This window comes from Camponotus vicinus, unplaced genomic scaffold, assembly GCF_025532165.1.
Source record: "Camponotus vicinus isolate PSW18456_S1 unplaced genomic scaffold, iyCamVici1.0 SCAF_14, whole genome shotgun sequence".
NCBI classification, from domain to species: domain Eukaryota; kingdom Metazoa; phylum Arthropoda; class Insecta; order Hymenoptera; family Formicidae; genus Camponotus; species Camponotus vicinus.
The window spans coordinates 589011-611281 of NW_028141950.1; the positions used below are offsets into that span (position 1 = coordinate 589011).

Sequence of the window (22271 nt, forward strand, 5' to 3'; positions counted from 1 at the left end):
GTATAAAAGCTAGCAATCTACCTAATATATATAACTCTGTGACCGGAAGAGACGTCAGCACGAGACGTACCGAGGTGCATTTAGCAGTTTTTGTGCATACATGAATCAGCTAATAAATCGCATTCTTTCCGTTAACGGACAACGGTCAACATTCAATTGTTTTGCACGAAGCTTTCACGTATCGTTATCAAAAATGGTTATCGCTGTGAGTATCGATTTAATTATTTTAATAGACAAAATATCTACTATATACATGAGTTTTCTTGGCGTAACAATGTATATAACAATGTGTAGAACTTTTCTTCAATTAATTCTGATTACTTGTCTATTACATCATCATCAGCAATAATTGCAATCCATGATGTAAATTGAAAAAAGTAGCAAATTGTGTACTTAATAGTAACATAGTATATATGACGTATAAATTTTATTTTAAAATATAGATGTTTTTTAATAGTTTCTCAAATTTAAATTAATAAAACTTAAATAAGATAGATAAATATTATTATCAATCTAATATCACCAAAAATCAATGGAAAATATGACATCTCTTATCTGAAAAAACGAAATTATACATATGTATGATTATAAAATATTTTATTTTATATATATACATGAATATACATATAAAATATTTGATTTTATACATATATAACTTTTAAGGTTGGAGATAAATTGCCCAGCGTGGATCTCTTCGAGAATACACCAGCGGATAAAGTGAATCTAGCACAGGCTGCAGCTGGGAAAAAAATCATTATATTTGGTGTACCGGGTGCATTCACACCTGGCTGTTCAAAAGTAAGAAATTATTTCTAAAAATGAATTGGATATTTTTTTTTAATAACTAAAAAACCATAATATATGTACCACTATTTTAATATATAATAATAAAAATATAAATTATTTCTCTATATTTTTAACTTCAATTAAATATATCAAATATATAGAATTTATAAAATATATAGAATTTATCTCAAAAAGTTTATAAAATTTATATATATATTATAAAATATGAATTGCACACATATATACACGATAAAATAATAAGCTTTTCGACTGATACATATATTAATTTTTTCTGGTATGTTGTATAATTTATTACTTATTAACCTGAATTTTCAGACTCATCTTCCTGGTTATGTTACAAAAGCTGATGATTTAAAATCCAAGGGAATTTCTGAAATCTTTTGTATTAGCGTTAATGATCCATTTGTTATGGCAGCTTGGGGAAAGGAACATAATGCTACAGGAAAGGTGTGTTTACTTCTAAAATTTATTAAATGAAGAAAATTATAATTTAATTATTACATTATAATAATTAATCTTTTAATTTTCTTTCTTTCTCCGTCTGTTTTTTTAAAGAAATTATTTCTATTGTCAGGTACGAATGTTAGCTGATCCTAAAGGAGATTTTACAGATGCTGTAGATCTTAGTGTGGATCTACAGGTTTTAGGAGGTAAACGCAGCAAACGTTATTCCATGGTTGTTGATAATGGGATAGTGAAGGAACTCAATGTTGAACCAGATAATACTGGTTTAGCCTGCTCTCTGGCAGATCGCATAAAAGTTTAAAGGATGTTATTTTTTTTTTCTTTTAATTCTTTTTACTTTTCCTGATTCTTTAATATTTATATTATTAATATCTCAATTACTGCTTCTTTATAATGAGGAAACTATTGTGTTATTTTTTGTTTGAATCTTTTATAATTTATCATTAAATTATTATTTGTCATTAATTTGCAATGTACCTAAAATGCATTTCTAATTTTATTATATAATAGTACAACTTACTAGACATGAAAAATTAAGAAACTTTATAAAAGTAGTTGCATAATATAAATGTTTAAACAAAAGTAAAAGTAATATTTATTTCAAAATCTTTTACATAATTTGCATTTTCTCTGTAATTAATGAAAACGTCTATATTTTGGTAACAAAAATAGATTTTTCTTATTAAAAAGCTATTTCCTGATTATGATTGAATTACGACATTAAAGATAAAAGATGATATAAAATTGTTTTCTTGTAGAATATGTTGAAAGAAATTTCCTTTAGGTCATTTGCATTCAGTGATATTGAATAATGTAAAGGTAAAATATATACTGAAAATTTTTATCTTTTATTAATAAATATAAAAGTATATTTTATCTATATTTTATCAGTTTTTTATTTATTTTCAATGAAAACAAATAACTAGTAAAATATATTTTACCTATATAGTGTATGTTAGAGGCTTTAAAACAATTTTTTTTAAACTTTGTATCAAACTATTTATATTATATTTTCAAGATTATTAAAGAAATTGAAATTTATGCTCAATCAGAACAAAGAAATTTTAGTTTTTTGTTTCGATCAATCAAGTTGCATTTTTTAATGTTCAATCTCTTCAATTTTAAAATACGTCTGATACGAGCTTTAAGTGAGGCGGTCTTCATTAAGATGATTCGAAGCATTGTCTTGAGAACTGACTATAAATACCGTCCAATGAACACGATCCTATATGCAAGAGTATAACGCGCGATCAAATTATGCGAGCCAATCGGAGCATCGCATACAATGGCTGGAAACCCATGATTCTTTGCGCATCGCTAACGTCGCGAGGTGAGATTTTCTTATCCCAGCCATCGTTATTATGTAGCGCATAGTTTGTGGTGGAAAAAAAGCTGCGGCGGCGGCGTCTGGGTTTGCGTTAAATTTTATGATCTTTTACGACTGATCCATCGGCTCGAATCTGATTTCACAGCCGTAAGTATAAACGTGCGACGATTACATTAGCGATTCGCGCTCGTGGATACGCAACGCGATGTACGCGCGACGCGTCCAAGGGAGTAGGCGGGATTCCAGGCCCAATGTCACAGTCCACGGTCGTGCGAGTGCCAAAATGTCCAAGTGGCTGATCGTGTCGTGAAAATCGGTGGTCGCGATGGCACCGACACGCGATCGTCCATCTTGGTGCGGTCGCGCGTACGAGATAATATCTTCGCAGCCTCGACAAATTTTCCCGACGATCCTGCTGATTAACTCCTAACCCTCATGCGGAACCCATTGTCAGGTTCCATGCTAGTTGAAATCTGAAAGTGACATAGGGTAATGAGGAAAGGACTGCTTGGTATTAGAAGCTTGAACTGTTTTCCTTCTTTCTGAAATTCTTTTTTTTTTTCCTTCACGAAACATCTTGTTTATATTTTTTTATAATTTTTGCATTCTTGCGTGTGCACGTCTTTATATGACAAGTGCATTCCTGTATCTCTATATATGTACACACACATACACATGTGCATATGAGAAACATAAAATATATATATTAGTTACAAAATGTGCATTCATGGACACGTGTAATTAAAGATATTTTGAAATGACGAGGAGAAAGAAAGCGCGCGAAATGTGGCTTCCTTTTTCTTCTAAACAATTTCTGAATATTATGTTCAACATATAAAATGCTTTGGGAAAATGCAAAATTCTTTCTTTACGAATACTGAGAGAACAAAGTAGCAATCTCTATAGTAAGATTGTACAAATTCTTCTGTAACAACTATTATATTTTTTGTTGAGTTATGAAATGTATTAGTATCAAAAATTGAAAATACTATATTATTTTAATATTACATATTTTCTATCTTTCTATTATTGAGAGAAAAGAAGATTTGCAGATAATATTTTTACAGAGATTTTTGATATAATATTATTTTTTTCAATATTGATGGCAGAAAATTATTACAACTTCAAAAATGTAACTTTTTAGAAGAACTCTGCACATTTTTAAAAAGATATAGATTCCTAAAATATAAATTTTTTCTCAAATTTTATGTGTATAAGTTAAAATATAAGTATGTGTAAAATAATAAATTTAAAATAATATAGATTAAAAGCAATTTTTTAATATGATAAAAGCAAATATTAAAGTAACTTAAAGTGTTGATATAATATTTATTTTGATGTATTTTATATATATAAGAATAAGTAGATACATAAATAGATGGATAATTTCTCTCAATCTTTTTATAAGTGGATATTTTTCAGAAAACTTTATTTTTAGTGCTGTATGAGGTTTAATGCTATATGAAAATGACTTCTACATTTATAACTTGTGACAATAAAACTATGATAATTAGAATATTATAAATTATTTTTTGTATATTTTTATAATATATATTTTGAAAATTAATTGGGATTGTACTATTTTAAACCTATAAATTGTAGTTTTTCTTTATATTATATTCTAGTTTAATAAAAGGAAAGACATTTTTAATATTATAAATAATATTGAGTTTGTTATTCACATTTTTAGATGTCAACTGGACCTACACATAAACATCGTTATAAAAATGTAGGATTAGATTCACAAGAATTACGAAGACGCAGAGAAGAGGAAGGGGTTCAATTAAGAAAGCAAAAACGTGAGCAGCAGTTATCAAAACGTCGCAATGTCCCTAACATTGTTGCGGATGAAGATAATGTTACAACTACAGATGAATATTCACTTCCTACAGCACAATCGGTAAAATAATCATCATTATATTGTATTTTACTTGTAAATACATAATAATCTATGTCGTGATATAATTTTTAATATAAAAAATTTCTATTTCAGCAATCCCCTGGTATTATAACATCTGAAATGGTAGATGCATTATATAGTCCTAACATACAAGATCAATTGAATGCAACACAGAAATTTAGAAAATTATTATCAAGAGAGCCAAATCCTCCTATAGATGAAGTGATACAAACGGGAATTGTGCCACAATTTGTTCAATTTCTTAAAAATAATACAAATTGCACTCTACAGGTTAGAATACTAAACTAAAATAAATACAACAGGAAAGGCATATATAAATGATAATATTAATTGTTAGTTTGAAGCAGCATGGGCTTTGACAAATATAGCAAGTGGTACGTCTCAGCAAACACGTATTGTAATAGATGCAGGAGCTGTTCCTACTTTCATTTCTTTACTTGGTTCTGAATATGAAGATGTTCAAGAACAAGCTGTTTGGGCATTGGGCAATATTGCAGGGGATAGTCCCGAATGTAGAGATCATGTATTAGCCAACGGTATCCTCACTCCACTGTTACAGTATGTTTCCTTATCTTTATGATTTTCATGTAAATTATTATCAGTTAATATCATACACAGTGCATAAAAATTTAGTGCAAAAGTGACAGAAAATAAAAAGACACTATGATAGAACCTAGACAATAGCTTTATAATATTAGAAGTGAAAATTGTTAGTTAATCAAAAGCAATTGTAATATAAAAATAATATATATTTATGTATATTTTGAAGGAAATTAGCACTTACACCTTGTGCAAAAAATCATATTTTAAGATACATCACATCATTTTTTTTTTTTAGAGTACTATCGAAAGCAACGCGTCTCTCTATGACCCGCAATGCGGTATGGGCATTATCAAATTTATGTCGGGGCAAAAATCCAGCACCGGCTTTCGCAAAAGTCGCGCCATGTCTACCGGTGTTAGCACATCTTCTTAATCATACTGATTATGATGTACTCGCTGATGCTTGTTGGGCGCTTTCTTATTTGAGCGATGGTCCAAATGATAAGATACAAGCCGTTATTGATGCCGGTGTTTGCAGGCGCCTCGTAGAACTTCTCATGTATGTTAGAATTTATATAAAATGCACATTATGTACAAAATTAATTTCAATTAATTATACTACTAATAAAAAACTACTTATTTTCAGGCATGAACAGAATAACGTAATAAGCGCAGCTCTTCGTGCTGTAGGAAATATAGTTACTGGAGATGATGTGCAAACTCAAGTTGTATTAAATTGTTCAGCATTACCATGTCTATTGCATCTTTTAAGTTCACCAAGAGAAAGTATTCGTAAAGAAGCTTGTTGGACAGTCTCTAATATCACTGCCGGCAATCCACAGCAAATACAAGTATGTTAAATGTTGTACATTTCAGACATAATAGTATATAACTTGTTTATATGTTATTAATCTTTTTGTAAAAAATATAAATATAATCTCTTCATGTAAATATTATTTTAGGCAGTGATCGATACCAATATCTTTCCGGTTTTAATTGAAATTTTGAGTAAAGCTGAATTTAAAACACGTAAAGAAGCAGCATGGGCAATTACAAATGCTACTAGCGGTGGAACAGCCGATCAAATTCGATATCTCGCAATGCAGGGATGTATTCCACCATTATGCGATCTACTTACCGTTATGGATGCCAAAATTGTTCAGGTCGCGTTAAATGGATTAGAAAATATTTTGCGTTTGGGAGAAAAAGATGCACCTATGCATAATGGTCTTAATCCTTATGCAGTTCTTATCGAAGAATGTTATGGTAAAGAGTATTAATAGAAAGAGATTTTATGTATAATAAATAAATATCTCGCTTAATTTATTAACATCTTTTTTCTAATGTTTCTTAGGCCTAGATAAAATAGAATTCTTGCAATCTCACCAAAATATGGATATTTATCAAAAGGCCTTTGATATTATCGAACGATTCTTCGGATCTGAAGAAGAAGATACAAGACTTGTGCCCTCTATCGATTCACAAGGACAGGAATATCAATTTACTGCACCAGATTCTTCCCAATTACCAGTGCAAGGCTTTGAATTTTAATCAATTATATTTAAATTCTAAATATAATCTTATTTCATTAAGTGTTATTTGTTCTATGGGGTTTATAGTATCTCTAAAATCGATACATTGACATAAAATATGATTTTACATATTTGCCCATATAACTTCAATTTATTTGTATCAAAAATACTAATGGAATAACTCAAAATTATCTATTTTTTTTCATTGAATTAAAAAACAGTAAAATCTGAATTTTTTTTAATGATTTTTTTGTCATTCTGGATAAACTAATGCGCTGTGTATGTTATGATCTAAAATCTATTGTTTTTAAACCTGTTTTTACCTATGTCAAATTGTGACAATGTTTGCATTAAAACTTTGAAACAATTTGTATAGGAACACTTATAGACTCATACCTGCATGTATTTAGTGTATGAGACGTTCAGTTTACGAGGCATAAACGTTTAGTGCTTAAGAGTAGAAGTGAAGACAAAATGGAGACAATTATCGAGGCAGATTCATATCTCGTCCGACTTTTGACTGACACACAATTACGAAAAAAATAAAACTAGCATTATATTCTGCGAGATACTAACTGAATGACTGAAGTACGCGACTATATAGCCAACACGGACAACATTACGCAACGCGGTACTCATCTTATTATACTAGATAGAAACATGACCAATTAAACTTTTTTACTGTAAATACGTATCTCGTAATTTTAAGGCTATTCTATACAGAGTGCCCTTAAGAGGTAAAATAATAGACGTATCTGCCCATTAATGCAATATGCATATACTTTAAAATTAATTAAAATGTTTCTTATATTTTATATAATGATTTGTATCAAGGTACATACAATACAATGCTTTGGTTTTTTTTGTATTAATAATCATGCAAAAGAGAAAATGACTTCCAGTTAATGTATAAATTAATGTTTTTGTTCAGTATCACAATCAATTGGATTGTCTTAATTATAAATCTGCAGAAGTTAAATAATTGAATAAATAATTTTTTTTATTATATAGTTTCACAATTAAATATTTTAAAAACATTACATATTTTTCAATCCTTTTTGTATATGATATAAAGGTGATAAAAACAAATAACATTGGATTTGTACAGCACATTATTAGATTTTGGACATTCTGTATGAAAAGTCTATGACTGTATATATATATAAAACATATTTATTATTTAGGTTTGACGATACTATACTTATATTATATAAATTATATATACCATTTCGACGTTTAGTTACCGATTTGAATTACGACAGAAAATGACTGTACTATAATTCAATAATTGAAACTGCTAATTTATCATTTTGACCGATTATGCAACTATTAGATACTTATTGCCAATTTATGAAATTACTTACAAAATAGTATGTAAACATAGTAAAAAAATTATCATTAACATATATTATGCATGTCATTTCTAATTAAAATTCTAATTAAAATGTGAGAAAAAAAATTCTGCAAAACTATTGCTTGATGAAACATATAAGGACTAGTCTTTTTGATATTTTTAATCACTTGAATCAACAGTCTTTTACATTACATTGTGAAATGTGTACTAAAATTTACAGAAAACTTTTTATAATTAAAAAAATTATTTTAAAACAAATTTTGATATGTTAATAAAACAAATACTTTTATATCCTATCATTTAAAATACATGTAGATTGAATCAAATAAATTTATCTAAATTTAATTCACTAATTGATTTTATTTAAAAATATATTTTATTGTTTAAAGAAAATTGAAAAAAGCGCTAGTCAAAAAATGAACATTATGAATAAATTTTATTTTCCCAAAGGATTTTATATATTATAAGTTGATAAATTTTATCAATGAAAATATACAGGGTGTCCTAGACCACCCGTACACCTCTTTTCTTTCAAAAACTAATCATTTTAGAAAAAAATGTTTCAGACAAAAGTTGTTTGGTTTCGAGGGGGCCATAAGATGGTACCATTGGTTTGACCTTGAAGAGTCATTTGAAGGTCACGTGAAGGTCACTTCAATTTTTTTAAATGGAATACCCTATATATTTTTGCACATTCTTGTAGCTCATCTCGAGAGCTTTCCAAAACACTATAATTAAGTTAGTTTTTATTAAGTACTTTCCGAGTTATGAGGCTTGAAATAATTTCTTAATTTTACGTAAATCATAAAATATCTTGTAAAATATTCATGTTTCGATTATCTTACCTTAATACTTTTATGTACAAAATAATGAGAGGAATCAATTGGTGTAAAGAAAATATATAGTTGTTTCGAAGAAAAAATATGAAATTTGTAATTAACAATTACATATTTTTTCTTAAAAATAACTGTGTTTCTTTTACACCAATTGATTCCTCTTATTATTTTGTACATAAAAGTATTAAGATAAGATAATCGAAAAATGAATATTTTACAAGATATTTTATGATTTACGTAAAATTAAGAAATTATTTCAAGCCTCATAACTCGGAAAGTACTTAATGAAAACTAACTTAATTATAGTGTTTTGGAAAGCTCTCGAGATGAGCTACAAGAATGTGCAAAAATATATAGGGTATTCCATTTAAAAAAATTGAAGTGACCTTCACATGACTCTTCAAGGTCAAACCAATGGTACCATCTTAACCCAAACCAATGGTACCATCTGGCCCCCTCGAAACCAAACAACTTTTATCTGAAACATTTTTCTCTAAAATGCTTAGTTTTTGAAAGAAAAGGGGTGTACGGGTGGTCTAGGACACCCTGTATATAAATAAACATTGTTAAGGAGATTGTTTTTTTAAATTTATTTTTACATCAGTTTTTAAAAGAATAACTTTCGAGAAAAATATTTCATGAATTTGGTGTTTCTGAAATTTATGAAAACACAGAAGATTAACAATCTTTTATACAAATATAAAAAATTCGACAAAAATCACGACAGTCAAACCTATACATGAAAATATTTATACTTATACGTATTCATTCTTTTACACATTCAACGTATTGTGTGTACTAAATATTTGTCCATTTTTTGAATAAATTTGCAAGTTAATAGGAGCTAATAAATACTTGTTTATATATGTTATTTATTATAAATATATAAATCACACAATTTATAAAAAAAGTTTTTGTTATTTCCATATATTAATTATAATAATAGTAATTTTTTTATGTTAACAATAACATTTTGCAATTATCATATAACTATCTCGCGCAAATAATTTTACTTACTAAATTATAATTACAATAAAAAAAAAGCTAAATTGGCAATAAGTATGATATTAGACATTATTCAAATACTGTACAGACTGCCGACTGACACATTACGAAAATCGAAATATACACATAAAATAATCCTAATTGTGTATTTTATTTTAAAGCTAAATAAAATATATTATTTGAAAATATACATTAAATCATTAGATACACAACAGTATCATATTTTTCGAAAATACATAGAAGTATGAAATTACGATTAGAAAGATTCATTGAAAATAAAATTTATTTCATGTAATATTGGCATAATAAAATAAAATAAAATTAATACAGCTAAATTTTATATTTCTTTAATTTACAATGAGAAAGAAACTTGATCACGACTGCCAGTTATGTAGTTTCTTACAGATGCAAAAAACATTAAGGCTCCCAATTCGATGTTGTAGTTATTTTAAGACATTAAAGAAAAAAATAAATAATTAATTCTTGTGCGGAATAAGTTATAGAATTTAATTAATAAAAAATATAAGTGCCAAAAAAACTCATTTTTTATGATTCAGAAAAAATAAATTTAAGAAAATTCTTGAATTTCTCCATTCTGATAATCTTAATCTAACACAGCTGTAGTAACAATTTAGGAGCCTTATGTTGCAACATATTAAATATATTATACATCTTTTAAATAAATATCAATTCATATTTTATTAAACATTGTTGCTATATGTAATCTTATTAATTGCAGAATTATATTATTACTAAGTGCCTTTAGAACATTATTTTTACAACTTAGCTTAACAATATCTTAAGTGTGGCTCGGGTTGTACCGATATAATTGCAGCATCTGTAATCCGCGTTACAAGTGCTCCTAAAGTATCTCGATCAATATTTTTTGACAATTTATGGTAAAACTGATCTTCTACAAACTTCAATTTATGTTGTGATGATTGATTAATGTTAGTTTGCATAGTAAAAATGTAAAGAACTTCCCTAATTAAAGGGTTTTCTTTGTCACACAAATTATGTAAGGCTTTTATCGCCTCTGCATTGATATTCAATATGTTGCTAATTATCTGCAACAAAATCATTTATATATAATCTAGCTAAAGAATAAGCAAATTATACTTGAAATGTATATATACGTACCATAATATTTTTTAGTCGAGAATATTGTTTTAGTTTTTCAATGATCTCGCCAGCATCATTTCCAAAATTTTCTGGATTTAAATGTACGGGATTGTTTATACCTAAAACAATGCTGCTTACATCTGCCAAGGCTGTAGCTAAACAATTCATTGTGGTTGTTTCATTTGCAAATAATAAAATAATTTGAGGTATCTTAGGATTTCTTGATTCTGTTTCATTTATTGCAGATGAAATATCATTCCAAATATCTGATTCTTGATTACAAAATTTTGCTTTAATTTCTTTAATGGATTTATATTGTGAGATAGGATGGGCTGCATTAGTTTCATAGTTGGAATTTGGCTGTGTTTGTATCTTAGAACAGAGAGCAAAAGCTGCTATTGCTATTATTGCTATTAAAATGATAGATAAAATAAAATTTTTATTTATCTTTGTATCTTGTTTACTTGTATCTTGTTTATTTATTTTTTCACTTGTCTTTGTATCTTGTTTATTTATCTTTTCACTTGTCTTTGTATTTTGTTTACTTATAGATGGTTGAGGGCTGTTTTCATGTTTGAATTTATCAAAAGAAATATCATTTTGCAAATGAAAAGGGATTTCCTCCTCATTCTCCTTAATATGCTCATCAGAACTTTCTTTTATTTGTTCATCATTAATGCTATCATTGTTAAGTAATATATTATTTTCAGACAAATTTGATGTTTCTTTTCTAAATGTGTCCATATATATGGGAGAATTAATATTATACATATATGAAAAATTCTTTTCGGATTTTTTAGTTTGATAACTTCCTCGAGCTTTAGGTATAGGTGGTTTAAATTCTGCTGAGTTATGACTCTATGAAATAATAATATATTATTTGTTTTATAAGTAGACTAGAGATAGTTTGTATAAATATAGTTATTACAATCTTAAGATAAAATGTCTCAATTAATTTGATTTGTATAATTACTATATATAGTTTAGCTACATATTTATCAAATTGATTGTATTTTAAAGATGAATGTCGCATACATAATACCAGTGGCATATGAATAAGGAAAATGAAAGAGAAATTACAATTTGTAATTTAGAGTATTAGGATGAGTCAAAAAGTAAGGTTCTTTTGGTACGGTAATCTTTAAGAAGATTGATGTATTTATTCTAGCTTGGGATGAATTTGAAGATTCTTTCTCAGTAAAAATCCAGCTTTTAAGTTTTAAACTGTTCTTGGACAGCATTCTGTACACCTATATCATTTGGAAATTGCCTCAAACATGTTTCTTTAATGGCCTAAAGAAATAAAAATTAGAAGCCTTAGATTCAGGCTGTATAATGATGCTTTGTAGTTTCAATCAAATAATGAATATAATTCAATAAATAAATATAATAAATATTCCCGAGTTCAATATTCAGAATGAGATCTGACATTATCGTAAGAAAATTTCATAAAAAAATTCTCTCTAAAGAAGAGAAGTCTCTCTTTCTTTGGATTCATTGATATAATATAGCTGTACAGAATTGTTCAAGAATGATTTAATCAAGAGCTAGATTGTTATCGGAAGGAAATCTTCAAATTTGTGCCAAGATGGAACAAGTGTATCAATCTTCTCAGACTATATTGAAACATAGTTATTAGCTTTTAACATAGTAATGTCCAATTTGTACATAAATTATAAATAAAAGTCGTAATAAAATCTTACTTGTTGATTCATCCTATTATACAGACTGTGTTCGTCTTAACACTATAAGTTGCTGAAAGCTTTTGATTAACTAATCAAAATAAAGAAATCCTTGTCTCGAATGATCAAATAACGCTTTCACAGCTGTTACGGCATCAAAAACGTTACGAATGTAACCATAATATGCATGATCAAAATTTTTCTTTGCTTCGATATCGTTTAATAAAATTACGGAAATTTTAGGGAAGTCAACGAAACAAAATACTAATGTTTCGCAAAATGATACCTTGTCATTCATTTCATATTAATAAGCTCATTACTTATCGTCACGTAAAAATGACAGACATGGATGGAATCAACCATTAAGTATCACTGATTTCTGGACGAGTGTCATACGCACGGTCTTATATACAGGCTGGAAACTCCGGTGGTGGGGGAGGTCTCACTTAGTGTGTCCGTTTTTCGGGAGTTCACGGTTTGCCTGCTAGGTTCGCTGCGATCTAGAAGTCGCTTCTAGACGTATGTTAGAGAGAGAACGACTACTGCCGTCTATTTCTGTCTCTCTCGCTCGTATTGCGACTTCTAGTCGAAAAACGGACACACTAAGGCCGGTATTCATAGTCCGTTCTTATATTTAAGATCGTCTTAAGAACCCATTCAACCAATCAATGACCGCATTGCAGCTATTTGATTGGTTGAATGGGTTCTTAAGACGATCTTAAATATAAGAACGGACTATGAATACCGGCCTAAGTCCGCCCCCACCACTAAAAAAGGCCTGAGTTTCCAGACCTGTATGTAAGACCGTGGTCGTACGTCATAATGAACAATAGTACAGTGCATGTCGAGAGAGAGGCTAATACAAGCCGAAATATATTTAAATATCAATGATCAGCAGAAATCCCAGTGACAGATATAAACATATACTGTGCACGCTCGGTCAGCTTCGGCCAGCTCCGGCCAGCGTCGAGCGCATGCGCAATGCATCCCCTCCGCGCGCTGTTGACAGATATGACAGATACAGATGCAACGTAAGCGTGCTGTCAAAAAGACGTACGGTGACAACAAAATAATAATGTAGGACGCTAGCGAGGATTTAATCGAGTAAAACCGTTTATGGCAATGAGATTGGAGTTTACTTTGTCCAAGAGCACCAACCAAAACATAGAAAAGGAAGAAAAAATTAAGAATAAAGTCCGATTTAAACAGACCGCGATCAAACTCACTGATAGCACGCCGGTTGTGTAGGAGTCGAATTCGCGAAATATTTTTCAGCCTAGTTTTATGGTGATAACATGTGCTTTAGTCCTCTGAAGAAAATATGTCATTGGGGACCGCTCTCTGCTCTTGGTAAGTGACCTTTATTAACCGACTTTTCGTCACGTCAATTGACCGTTGTGAGGTTAATCGATGATGCGATGCAATTGACAGTTTATTTATCAGCTGCATTTGCTAATACCTGGGAATTATACGTTATCGATCTTAACTATGTAAAATATGTGAATTTTCACAATGGAGATATTTGATAAGATTGCAACTTTTATCAGATTAATTTGTGTTGCAGGTATAATAAAGATAATTACGTTAATGACGATACATTGTAGTAAACAATGGTGGTCACCGCAAGAAAGTATTCCAGCAGCCACCAGTTTCTTACTGTTTTTTACTCTGAGTGGATTAACTTTATTTCATTTTATCAGCGCAATCTTTGAAGGACCAGGATATCTTAAGTTAAAATGGATGCCGGTAATATATCATATATTTTTATTTAAAACTCTTCTATCCTTAATTCTCTATTTCCAGAGATAGAATTTTTTAAATTTAAAGTTATCTGTTGCACTGATCTAACTTATATTTGTTACTTGACAACATATGACAAATTTGCATCATGCTAAGTAATGATAAATTATATTATTACTTAAAAGTAGCCTCTTATCATATCTTATAAAATTATAAATTTTATTCATAATTTTATAATAAGCAATAAAGCATAAAATAAAACACTTAAAAGAAATTATAAATTGTTTTACATTGTTATTATTATTTATCAATGTCATTTGCTTTTAGGAAAATGTTACAGATAAACAATACTTACAATTTTGTATTGTCTGTCAAGGATATAAGGCACCAAGATCGCATCATTGTAGAAAATGTAAGATTATAATATAAACTTTTTTTAAATATTTTAAAGAGAATTATAAATTTTTACTTATTAGTAACAATATTATTTAAGGATATTGATATCCTTTAACTATAGATAATTTAAGGATAATTCCTTTTTTTTTATATTGAAGAATATATTAAATAATTATGATATAAACAAAATAGAGATGATTTCTCGTGCAAATGCAAGTTGAAAATATAAAACAAAATTTTTTCATATAAGTTATATTTTTGAAGAAATTGACTGAAGATCTGTTTTTGAATAATTAATGATTTGACGAAAATCAGTTCAACAGATCTTATTACACGCAATTATTTCTGTTTATATTTAGAAATAATTATAAACTATCAATTCATTTTTATTTGAGCTACTTTGTACAACAAGAAAAGTGACATTTTTAGTAATTTAATGATATAAATGCATTATTGGCTATTGTATGCAATAAGATTTGATGCATAAACTCCAAAATCAATTGCAGATATACTAGACAGATCTTTAAAATCGATTTTTTCAAAAATATTTTGCAGAAATCACCATTTCGTTTATATCACAATTTTCGATATTTCTTGTATATTGTAGTGTTCATTTATAAATGTATTTTATTGATGAAAAAAGTAATATATTGAGCAAAGTAATATATTGAGCAATACATACACAGTGTTAAAAATATTATTATACTTTTATAACTCAAGAAACTCTTAAATATTTTACTAAAAATAATATGAATATTTATCAATGTATTGTCATTGCAAAATGCTAATATAGCATATAGAATTTTATATCAACGATTGTGTGTCTATCACTATTATAAAACTCAGTATTATAATCTGCATTTCTTTAACAGAATTTTGAAGGTTCATGCTTAAACATAACAATGCAGAGTCATGTTCTTGCTCGGTTCGTGCAAATAAAATCTAAATGCAACTTTGCAACATAATATGTGATGTGATTGCCAATCAGTTATTACTTTAGTACAAATGCAGAGTCATGTTCTTGCTCGGTTCGTGCAAATAAAATCTAAATGCAACTTTGCAACATAATATGTGATGTGATTGCCAATCAGTTATTACTTTAGTACAAATGGTAAAACGCTGATAAATGTATTTATTTTTAATAAAAATTTGGAGTTTCTTGGATTATAACATATTATTTTACATATTAATTTTGTTTTTTTTAAATAATTCTTTTCTTATTTATTTTTTAGGTAATCGTTGTGTGTTGAAAATGGACCATCATTGTCCATGGATAAATACATGCGTTGGACATTATAATCATGGTCATTTTACAGCATTTTTAGCAAGTGCAGTTGGTGGTTGTTGCGTCTCTACTGTTATATTAATTTCCTGGGTTACAACTGTATTATCTCTGAAACCATTGCCATTCCCACCACCATCAGTCTGTACACTAATATTAGTAGTATTTAGTATTGGTTTATCAATTGGTGTTGTACTTGCAGTAGGAATGTTGCTGTATTTTCAGGTAAATAATCTTGCATGGAATCTCACTGTATGTTCACATTTTTTTAAATTTTATTATGTTCAATTTTTATATATTCTTTAAATTGTTTATATAGATGTTAGCCATTGTGAGAAATCGAACGGAAATAGAAGATTGGATTTTGGAAAAGGCACGATACCGGCGAGATGATACAGACGTTGAATATGTACATCCATATTCGAAAGGATGGCGTTTCAATATTAGTCAGGTTTTTACATTGGATTGCACTCCAGTCGGTGATGGCATTACATGGCCTGTTATCAATGGCTGTAATCAATATACAATAACGGTGATTTTATTATCAAAAAAATAATGCCCTTTTTTAATTCACATAACAATTATCAATTATATATGACATATCTAAAATTTATAAAATTATTATATATTAGTTTCCAACACATATACATGCACATACATTACACAATACCATTAGTTTACAAAAAACATTGTAATTATATGTTACACTATAGAATGTCACTTAATTGTTCATGTCTCAATTGGGTACAATATTTCTTGATATCAATTGATGAATGAAAATCTCTAAGCATAGGTTCATGAACTATTGTGCTATCGAAATGTGCACTAATAAGGTCCTCTCTATAAATTATAATATTACATTATATACTGTGTAATTTATACTATTTATCATGTCACTTTGTAGAGGGAGCAGCTCGCACAAAAATTAGATAAACGGAAAAGAGCGCGCAAATATAGAGTTGTAAAAACTGCTTCAGGATCAAGATTTCCAATTAGGCATGGTTGTAGTGTATTCTGTCATCCTCCTTGCACTGATGAACCTCGTATCAAATTGGATATAGATGATATTGTGGTTGTAACGCGTTGGAAAAAGTATGTTTTGATTTGTTAATATTGTGTATTTTTGATGATAAATTATTTATTTTTATTTATATGTGAATACACATATGTACATGTGTATATAAAATCTATTGTGTGATAAAAACAGTCTTAATTTTTTACAGATATTGGTTATTTGGAGAAAAAAAGCAAAAAGGAGACAATAATGTTGAATCGAAACGTATTAGAGGATGGTTGCCACGTCCCTGTGTGATTGAAGTAATAGAAAACGATTTATATGATTCAAATAACTTATTTAAGGAGAATTAAACTAAAGTTACGTAATAATATTTATATACGCCTGAAGATAATTGAACAACTGGATACCAAAATACTAGCAACATGCTAACAATACAACAGTAAATTCACTCATGAGTTTGCGCAACAGATTTCGATATATGTATATCTTCATTAAATTAAGTTTAATTTTTCTGTTCCAGTATCTTAGATACTCAAGCGTTATTAATCATATTGATTAATCATATTACTATCATATTACCGATAATTATATTATCGACAGCAATTTTACAGACTCTGGGATTTTATCGATATATAGTGTAGCCTAGAAATGAAATAAAAATCGAGCATTTATCTTTTATCATATTGAGACAGCAAATTTCGAGTAGTATTATCGTATCGGACATTGATGACAGAGAAATAAAATATAATCTACTCACGTAACAAAAACGCGGAAAAAATACAATCTATTATTAAGAGATTAAGAGATTTACGATAGCCATGCGTCAAATCACGCGCAGCAACAATAAGATGGACCGTATCTACACGTGAGTGATTCATTTGCGAATATCTTATATTATTGAATTTCAGTCATGAACTAGTAGCTTAAGTTCACATTTTATATTTTTAATAAGATTTTTTTATCTTTATTCTACGTATTCTATATCAGAGATGTTATTAAGCAAAGTGCAATATATTAAAATCTTTAGTAAGAAACCTGGTCACATACATCGTTCTCTTATTATCCTTATTATTGTTCAAATTTCAATATATTTTTTATATCTATATATATTGCATCCGGACGTTGTACTATTGGAGCAATATATATTATATATATATATATATATATATATATATATATAAAATATATTATTTATATATATATATAATATATATTATTTACATTTTTATATATATATATATATATAATATTTTTAAGATAAACAGAAGATGGGACCAAGTTGCATATTAGCCAATACAGCTGTTTCTTCCGAAAAACCATCAAACACACATCAGTATGTTAATCTGTAATTAGCTTATGAACTTTTATTCAATAATTTATCTACATTTAAAGTTTCTAAAATATTGTACGTAAATCTATATTTTGTTCTTTATATTTTACAACAATAATTTGTTTTTTTTTATTCTTTCTATTTTTTATCTGTTTCTCTCTCATATCACTATTCCGTTTACCAAGATATTTGCAATATGTTAAAAAATGTTTTTTTAGTCTGAATTGTTTTTGCTAATTATTTAATATGTAATAAGCGATAGATTTGTGTGTTAATTCAATTACTGCATATTAGTGATATTGATGCAATAATTACATTTAAAAATTAAGAGTATTTCATCTAAAACAAAAAAAATCCATTATCACCTTTTCCTCTGTAATATTTAATGATTATCATAAAAGAAAAGAAAATATAAAGATCAAGGGTATTATCTTGATATGATGCAAGTTACGGTGATGAAATTTACGACATTACGCGTAACATATATTTGATGATCGATAGTGAAAGGATTGTACTAAGCTCGCGAAATATGGAATGTAATGTGTAATAACTCAATTTATTGTTTATGCTTACTATCTGATAAATATTATATATAGTTGTATAAGGATTTAAATTTCATTAACAATTGATAACAATTTAGTGCTGTAATATCAATAATATGCTGTAATATGAATATCGCATAACAAACTTATTTATAAATCATCGAATTATTACATGTATTGAGAAATATTATTACGTTTTAATTTAAAAATATTACATATAAAGAAATTATTTTATTACTAATATTCTATTATTAATATATTTTACACTGCATTTTTATTAAAATATTTAATCTTTAATTCATGATATTTGAATGACTGATCGTTAAAAGAAACGCAATAAGGAATTTTTTATTCGGTCAAAAGTAGAAATAAAATCCTTTAAAATTAGAAATAAAATCCTTTTTATTGTTTTACGTTTACAATAATACGTCAACTTTTACATTAACATTCTATATATAATTTTTGAATTGTTTTTTTATTAAATATTTAGTTTCCAAAATAAAAATAATTATGGTAAAAAGTTATGTAATTTTAATAAATAAAAACTTATCATTAACATTTTTCTTACAAGTAATCAAAATTTATGTTTGTCAATAATATAATGTAATTATTATACATTATTACATTATTACATTACGTGTTTTATGACATATAAAAAGTAATTCATTTTTAACGACAAACACAACATAGTTTTTGTTAGAATAGAACTTGTAGATGTTTTTCTAAACGGACAAGGCGGAACCGGTTATATTGACGAAGGAACCGAGTGAAAGTGATCAATTAGCAAAAGCGAATTGAGTACAGTTTTGCAATTCTATGGTGAGATCTCCCCATTTGACTTACCGGCAAGTGATCGTGCACTGTAGTTTCTTACATGCGTCTCTATCACGAGCATATCTTTTCTTTATCTTTGCACGATTTTCATATGTAATAACAATCTGTTTCAAGTAAGTTCTTATAATATATTCCATTATCTATAAGTTACTCAAATTATTGCTAATGTAAAAAAATGGCAAAATAAATTTTTCGCATCATTAATTCAATAAATCTACGATATCGCATACTACTTATCTTAAATAGTATCTTTTCAATAAAGATAGTTGTATTAATGTTATAAAAGTGAAACAAAACTGAATTTTACGGGTAGCATTGGAAGGTGATCAATTATATATTGACCAATTATAATTTTCCATTCATAAATATATTTAATTTTTTTTTTATTAAAGTAATATCAGAAATATGTGTCAAATAAATATTATAAAGTTTAATTCTCTCTCTCTCTTTTATTTATTATATTTTAATATTAAAAGTGTTATTTTTTAATGAAATGCAATATATTGTGTGTATTTGATTTTATTTCTGTACATACTTTTAATATGATATATATAGAGTATTACACATTACGCATATATACGCATAATTACTTTGAATATATCTCATTTTGTTTCTTCTATTACCATGTTCGTTATATATTATTAATAAAATTTTATTACATGTACATATTTTTTTATCATCGAAATGAAGCAAGAAAAATGCATCCCGTCAAATACATCACCATTTTATTCGCATTCGTCGTCTTTTCTTCAATTTCCGTTTATGGCTTTCCGGACGGTGCTCCGGTGGATGCTTGCGTAAAACCACGACCTAATCAACCTTATCACGGCGAAGCTCGTTCGCAGTCTTTAAATACGAGTCCTTATAAAATATTGGCCTCATCATCGCAGTATATACCAGGTTCCCAAATCACAGGTAAGTCTATAAATATGTCAGAACTCATCTTATCAGAGTGGACAGTTTGATAATAAAAAAAAAAAACTGGGCACACCTTGACTTTAGAACGAATAGAGATAGGTAGATAGATAGGTAAAAGATTGAAATTTTGAAAAATTTTATAAGAGCTATTTTTTTTGACTAAAGTGGCACTTTTAATTGTAGACCAAGGAAGTAGGGGTAACTTTAAAATCTTAAATAGCATAAAAAGTCGAGTGGATTCTCATTTGAAAGTACTTTTAAGGATGAGAAAAATAATCAATATCATGGAAAAGAGGCAATAATCTATTATTTTATAGCTTTCGAGATGATACATTCAAGAGTCAATAACATGCATTTTTTAAGAATTAATTATTTATTCTTAAATTTTGATTTATAAGAAATCTTGACAATATTAGAATAGAGAGATATTAACGTACTTGTTCAAAATTTAAATGTGTCAAAAAAATATGTGCTATAAATGTGAACATATATCGATGATAAAAGATAAACTAAATTTCATTTGAATAAATGTGTCGATTTTTATTGAAACTTTTCTCATTTATTTTTTAGTTTCTATAAGAGGAGCCTCATTCCAGGGATTTTTCATACAGGCACGCGATTCTAATACAAACAAATGGATCGGATCATGGGAACAAACACCCAATACAAAAATACATGCTGAATGCAGTGCTGTGACACATGCGGATCCACGTGAAAAAGAACAGGCCACTTTTATTTGGAATGCACCGCCGAATGCACGTGGCAGTGTTTACTTCACGTAAGTGTAATATTTTCGAACAATGGGAATTCTAGAAAAGAAATGCATTATTCATGTGTTTCATGCAATGAATCATTGCAATTACATCACACACAATAGTCTCTTAAGATTTATATTTTCTAAATAATTATCGACTTCCTCTTTTTCTAAGTACAATATTACTCCTATATGTTATAATTTATCACAAATGCATATATATTTACGTGATCGAAATAATTATTATTTAAGAATTATATAAAATCACCGTAATATTCACCATAGCAAATTCTATTTCATGGTAATTGTGAACAATATATAATACAATATATAATTCAATAATTTATATGTAATTTATATTACATGTGTCCAAATTTAGTTAGATGATTACAGATAAAAAATATATATGTATGTATAGTTACATTAAAATATTTCAATAAATTTATTACAACAATATCTTGTTATTGTTTTCAGTGGGACTGTATTGAAGGACTATGCAACGTTCTGGTCTGATCTTGTTTCAGAGATAACGCAATAATAATTCGTCAGCATTATACTATCAGCATTCTTAGATGGCGACAAAGTGCATTCCCCAAAAGGATAGATTTCCATCTTTATACTTATATTCAAAAGTTCTTTGTTACATACCTTTGTATACGTACAATATGTTCAATATATATTTTATATGGATTTTATATTTTTTTACATTATGTGTAATCACAAAAGTGTAATATATTGAAAATGTTTCAAATAAACTACCGCTAAAAGAAATATATTGTGTGTTTATCGTTTGATAATAATTATATTAAGAGACTTTTTATCATTATTAACTTTTTTATAATAAAAATTATTATGTGACATTT

General features: G+C 27.9%; 5 protein-coding genes across 10 annotated transcripts; 4 read left to right on the forward strand and 1 right to left on the reverse strand.

The window, feature by feature from the left end:
- Positions 1 to 25: 25 nt before the first annotated feature.
- On the forward strand, positions 26 to 1748 carry Prx5 (Peroxiredoxin 5). The gene is made up of 4 exons (XM_083087903.1): positions 26 to 205; positions 664 to 798; positions 1123 to 1254; positions 1382 to 1748. Exons 1-4 carry the CDS (start codon positions 101 to 103, stop codon positions 1571 to 1573), a joined length of 564 nt encoding a protein of 187 aa, XP_082944029.1. The 5' UTR covers positions 26 to 100; the 3' UTR covers positions 1574 to 1748.
- An 838-nt stretch (positions 1749 to 2586) lies between these two features.
- Kap-alpha1 (karyopherin alpha1) lies at positions 2587 to 11366 on the forward strand. Of its 2 annotated transcripts, none has more exons than XM_083087899.1 (8): positions 2587 to 2746; positions 4290 to 4499; positions 4593 to 4790; positions 4858 to 5078; positions 5359 to 5622; positions 5710 to 5914; positions 6026 to 6329; positions 6418 to 11366. In XM_083087899.1, exons 2-8 carry the CDS (start codon positions 4290 to 4292, stop codon positions 6612 to 6614), a joined length of 1599 nt encoding a protein of 532 aa, XP_082944025.1. In that variant the 5' UTR covers positions 2587 to 2746; the 3' UTR covers positions 6615 to 11366. The 2 variants fall into 2 exon arrangements, with proteins under 2 accessions (XP_082944025.1, XP_082944026.1); XM_083087900.1 differs by lacking the exon at positions 2587 to 2746 and adding an exon at positions 2783 to 3110.
- Positions 9923 to 13109, reverse strand: Torip (Torsin interacting protein). 2 transcript variants are annotated; one of them, XM_083087901.1, is made up of 3 exons: positions 12881 to 13109; positions 10931 to 11770; positions 9923 to 10857 (listed from the first exon to the last, which is right to left on the reverse strand). In XM_083087901.1, exons 1-3 carry the CDS (start codon positions 12890 to 12892, stop codon positions 10579 to 10581), a joined length of 1131 nt encoding a protein of 376 aa, XP_082944027.1. In that variant the 5' UTR covers positions 12893 to 13109; the 3' UTR covers positions 9923 to 10578. The 2 variants fall into 2 exon arrangements, with proteins under 2 accessions (XP_082944027.1, XP_082944028.1); XM_083087902.1 differs by lacking the exon at positions 12881 to 13109 and adding an exon at positions 12616 to 12868.
- Positions 13110 to 13398: 289 nt separating this feature from the next.
- Positions 13399 to 18492, forward strand: LOC145965209 (palmitoyltransferase ZDHHC6). 3 transcript variants are annotated; one of them, XM_083088600.1, is made up of 8 exons: positions 13399 to 13944; positions 14159 to 14340; positions 14662 to 14746; positions 15963 to 16237; positions 16332 to 16544; positions 16917 to 17104; positions 17236 to 17469; positions 17551 to 18147. In XM_083088600.1, the coding sequence occupies exons 1-7, from the start codon at positions 13890 to 13892 to the stop codon at positions 17378 to 17380; spliced, it is 1143 nt and encodes a 380-aa protein (XP_082944726.1). In that variant the 5' UTR covers positions 13399 to 13889; the 3' UTR covers positions 17381 to 17469; positions 17551 to 18147. The 3 variants fall into 3 exon arrangements, with proteins under 3 accessions (XP_082944726.1, XP_082944725.1, XP_082944724.1); XM_083088599.1 differs by adding an exon at positions 18288 to 18492 and having other exon boundaries at positions 13400 to 13944; positions 17236 to 17895; XM_083088598.1 differs by adding an exon at positions 18296 to 18492 and having other exon boundaries at positions 13400 to 13944; positions 17236 to 17895.
- A 1072-nt stretch (positions 18493 to 19564) lies between these two features.
- LOC145965210 (putative defense protein 3) lies at positions 19565 to 22173 on the forward strand. Of its 2 annotated transcripts, XM_083088602.1 has the most exons (4): positions 19565 to 19849; positions 20427 to 20651; positions 21225 to 21432; positions 21883 to 22173. In XM_083088602.1, the coding sequence occupies exons 2-4, from the start codon at positions 20435 to 20437 to the stop codon at positions 21944 to 21946; spliced, it is 489 nt and encodes a 162-aa protein (XP_082944728.1). In that variant the 5' UTR covers positions 19565 to 19849; positions 20427 to 20434; the 3' UTR covers positions 21947 to 22173. The 2 variants fall into 2 exon arrangements, with proteins under 2 accessions (XP_082944728.1, XP_082944727.1); XM_083088601.1 differs by lacking the exon at positions 19565 to 19849 and having other exon boundaries at positions 20342 to 20651.
- The last annotated feature ends 98 nt before the right edge of the window (positions 22174 to 22271 follow it).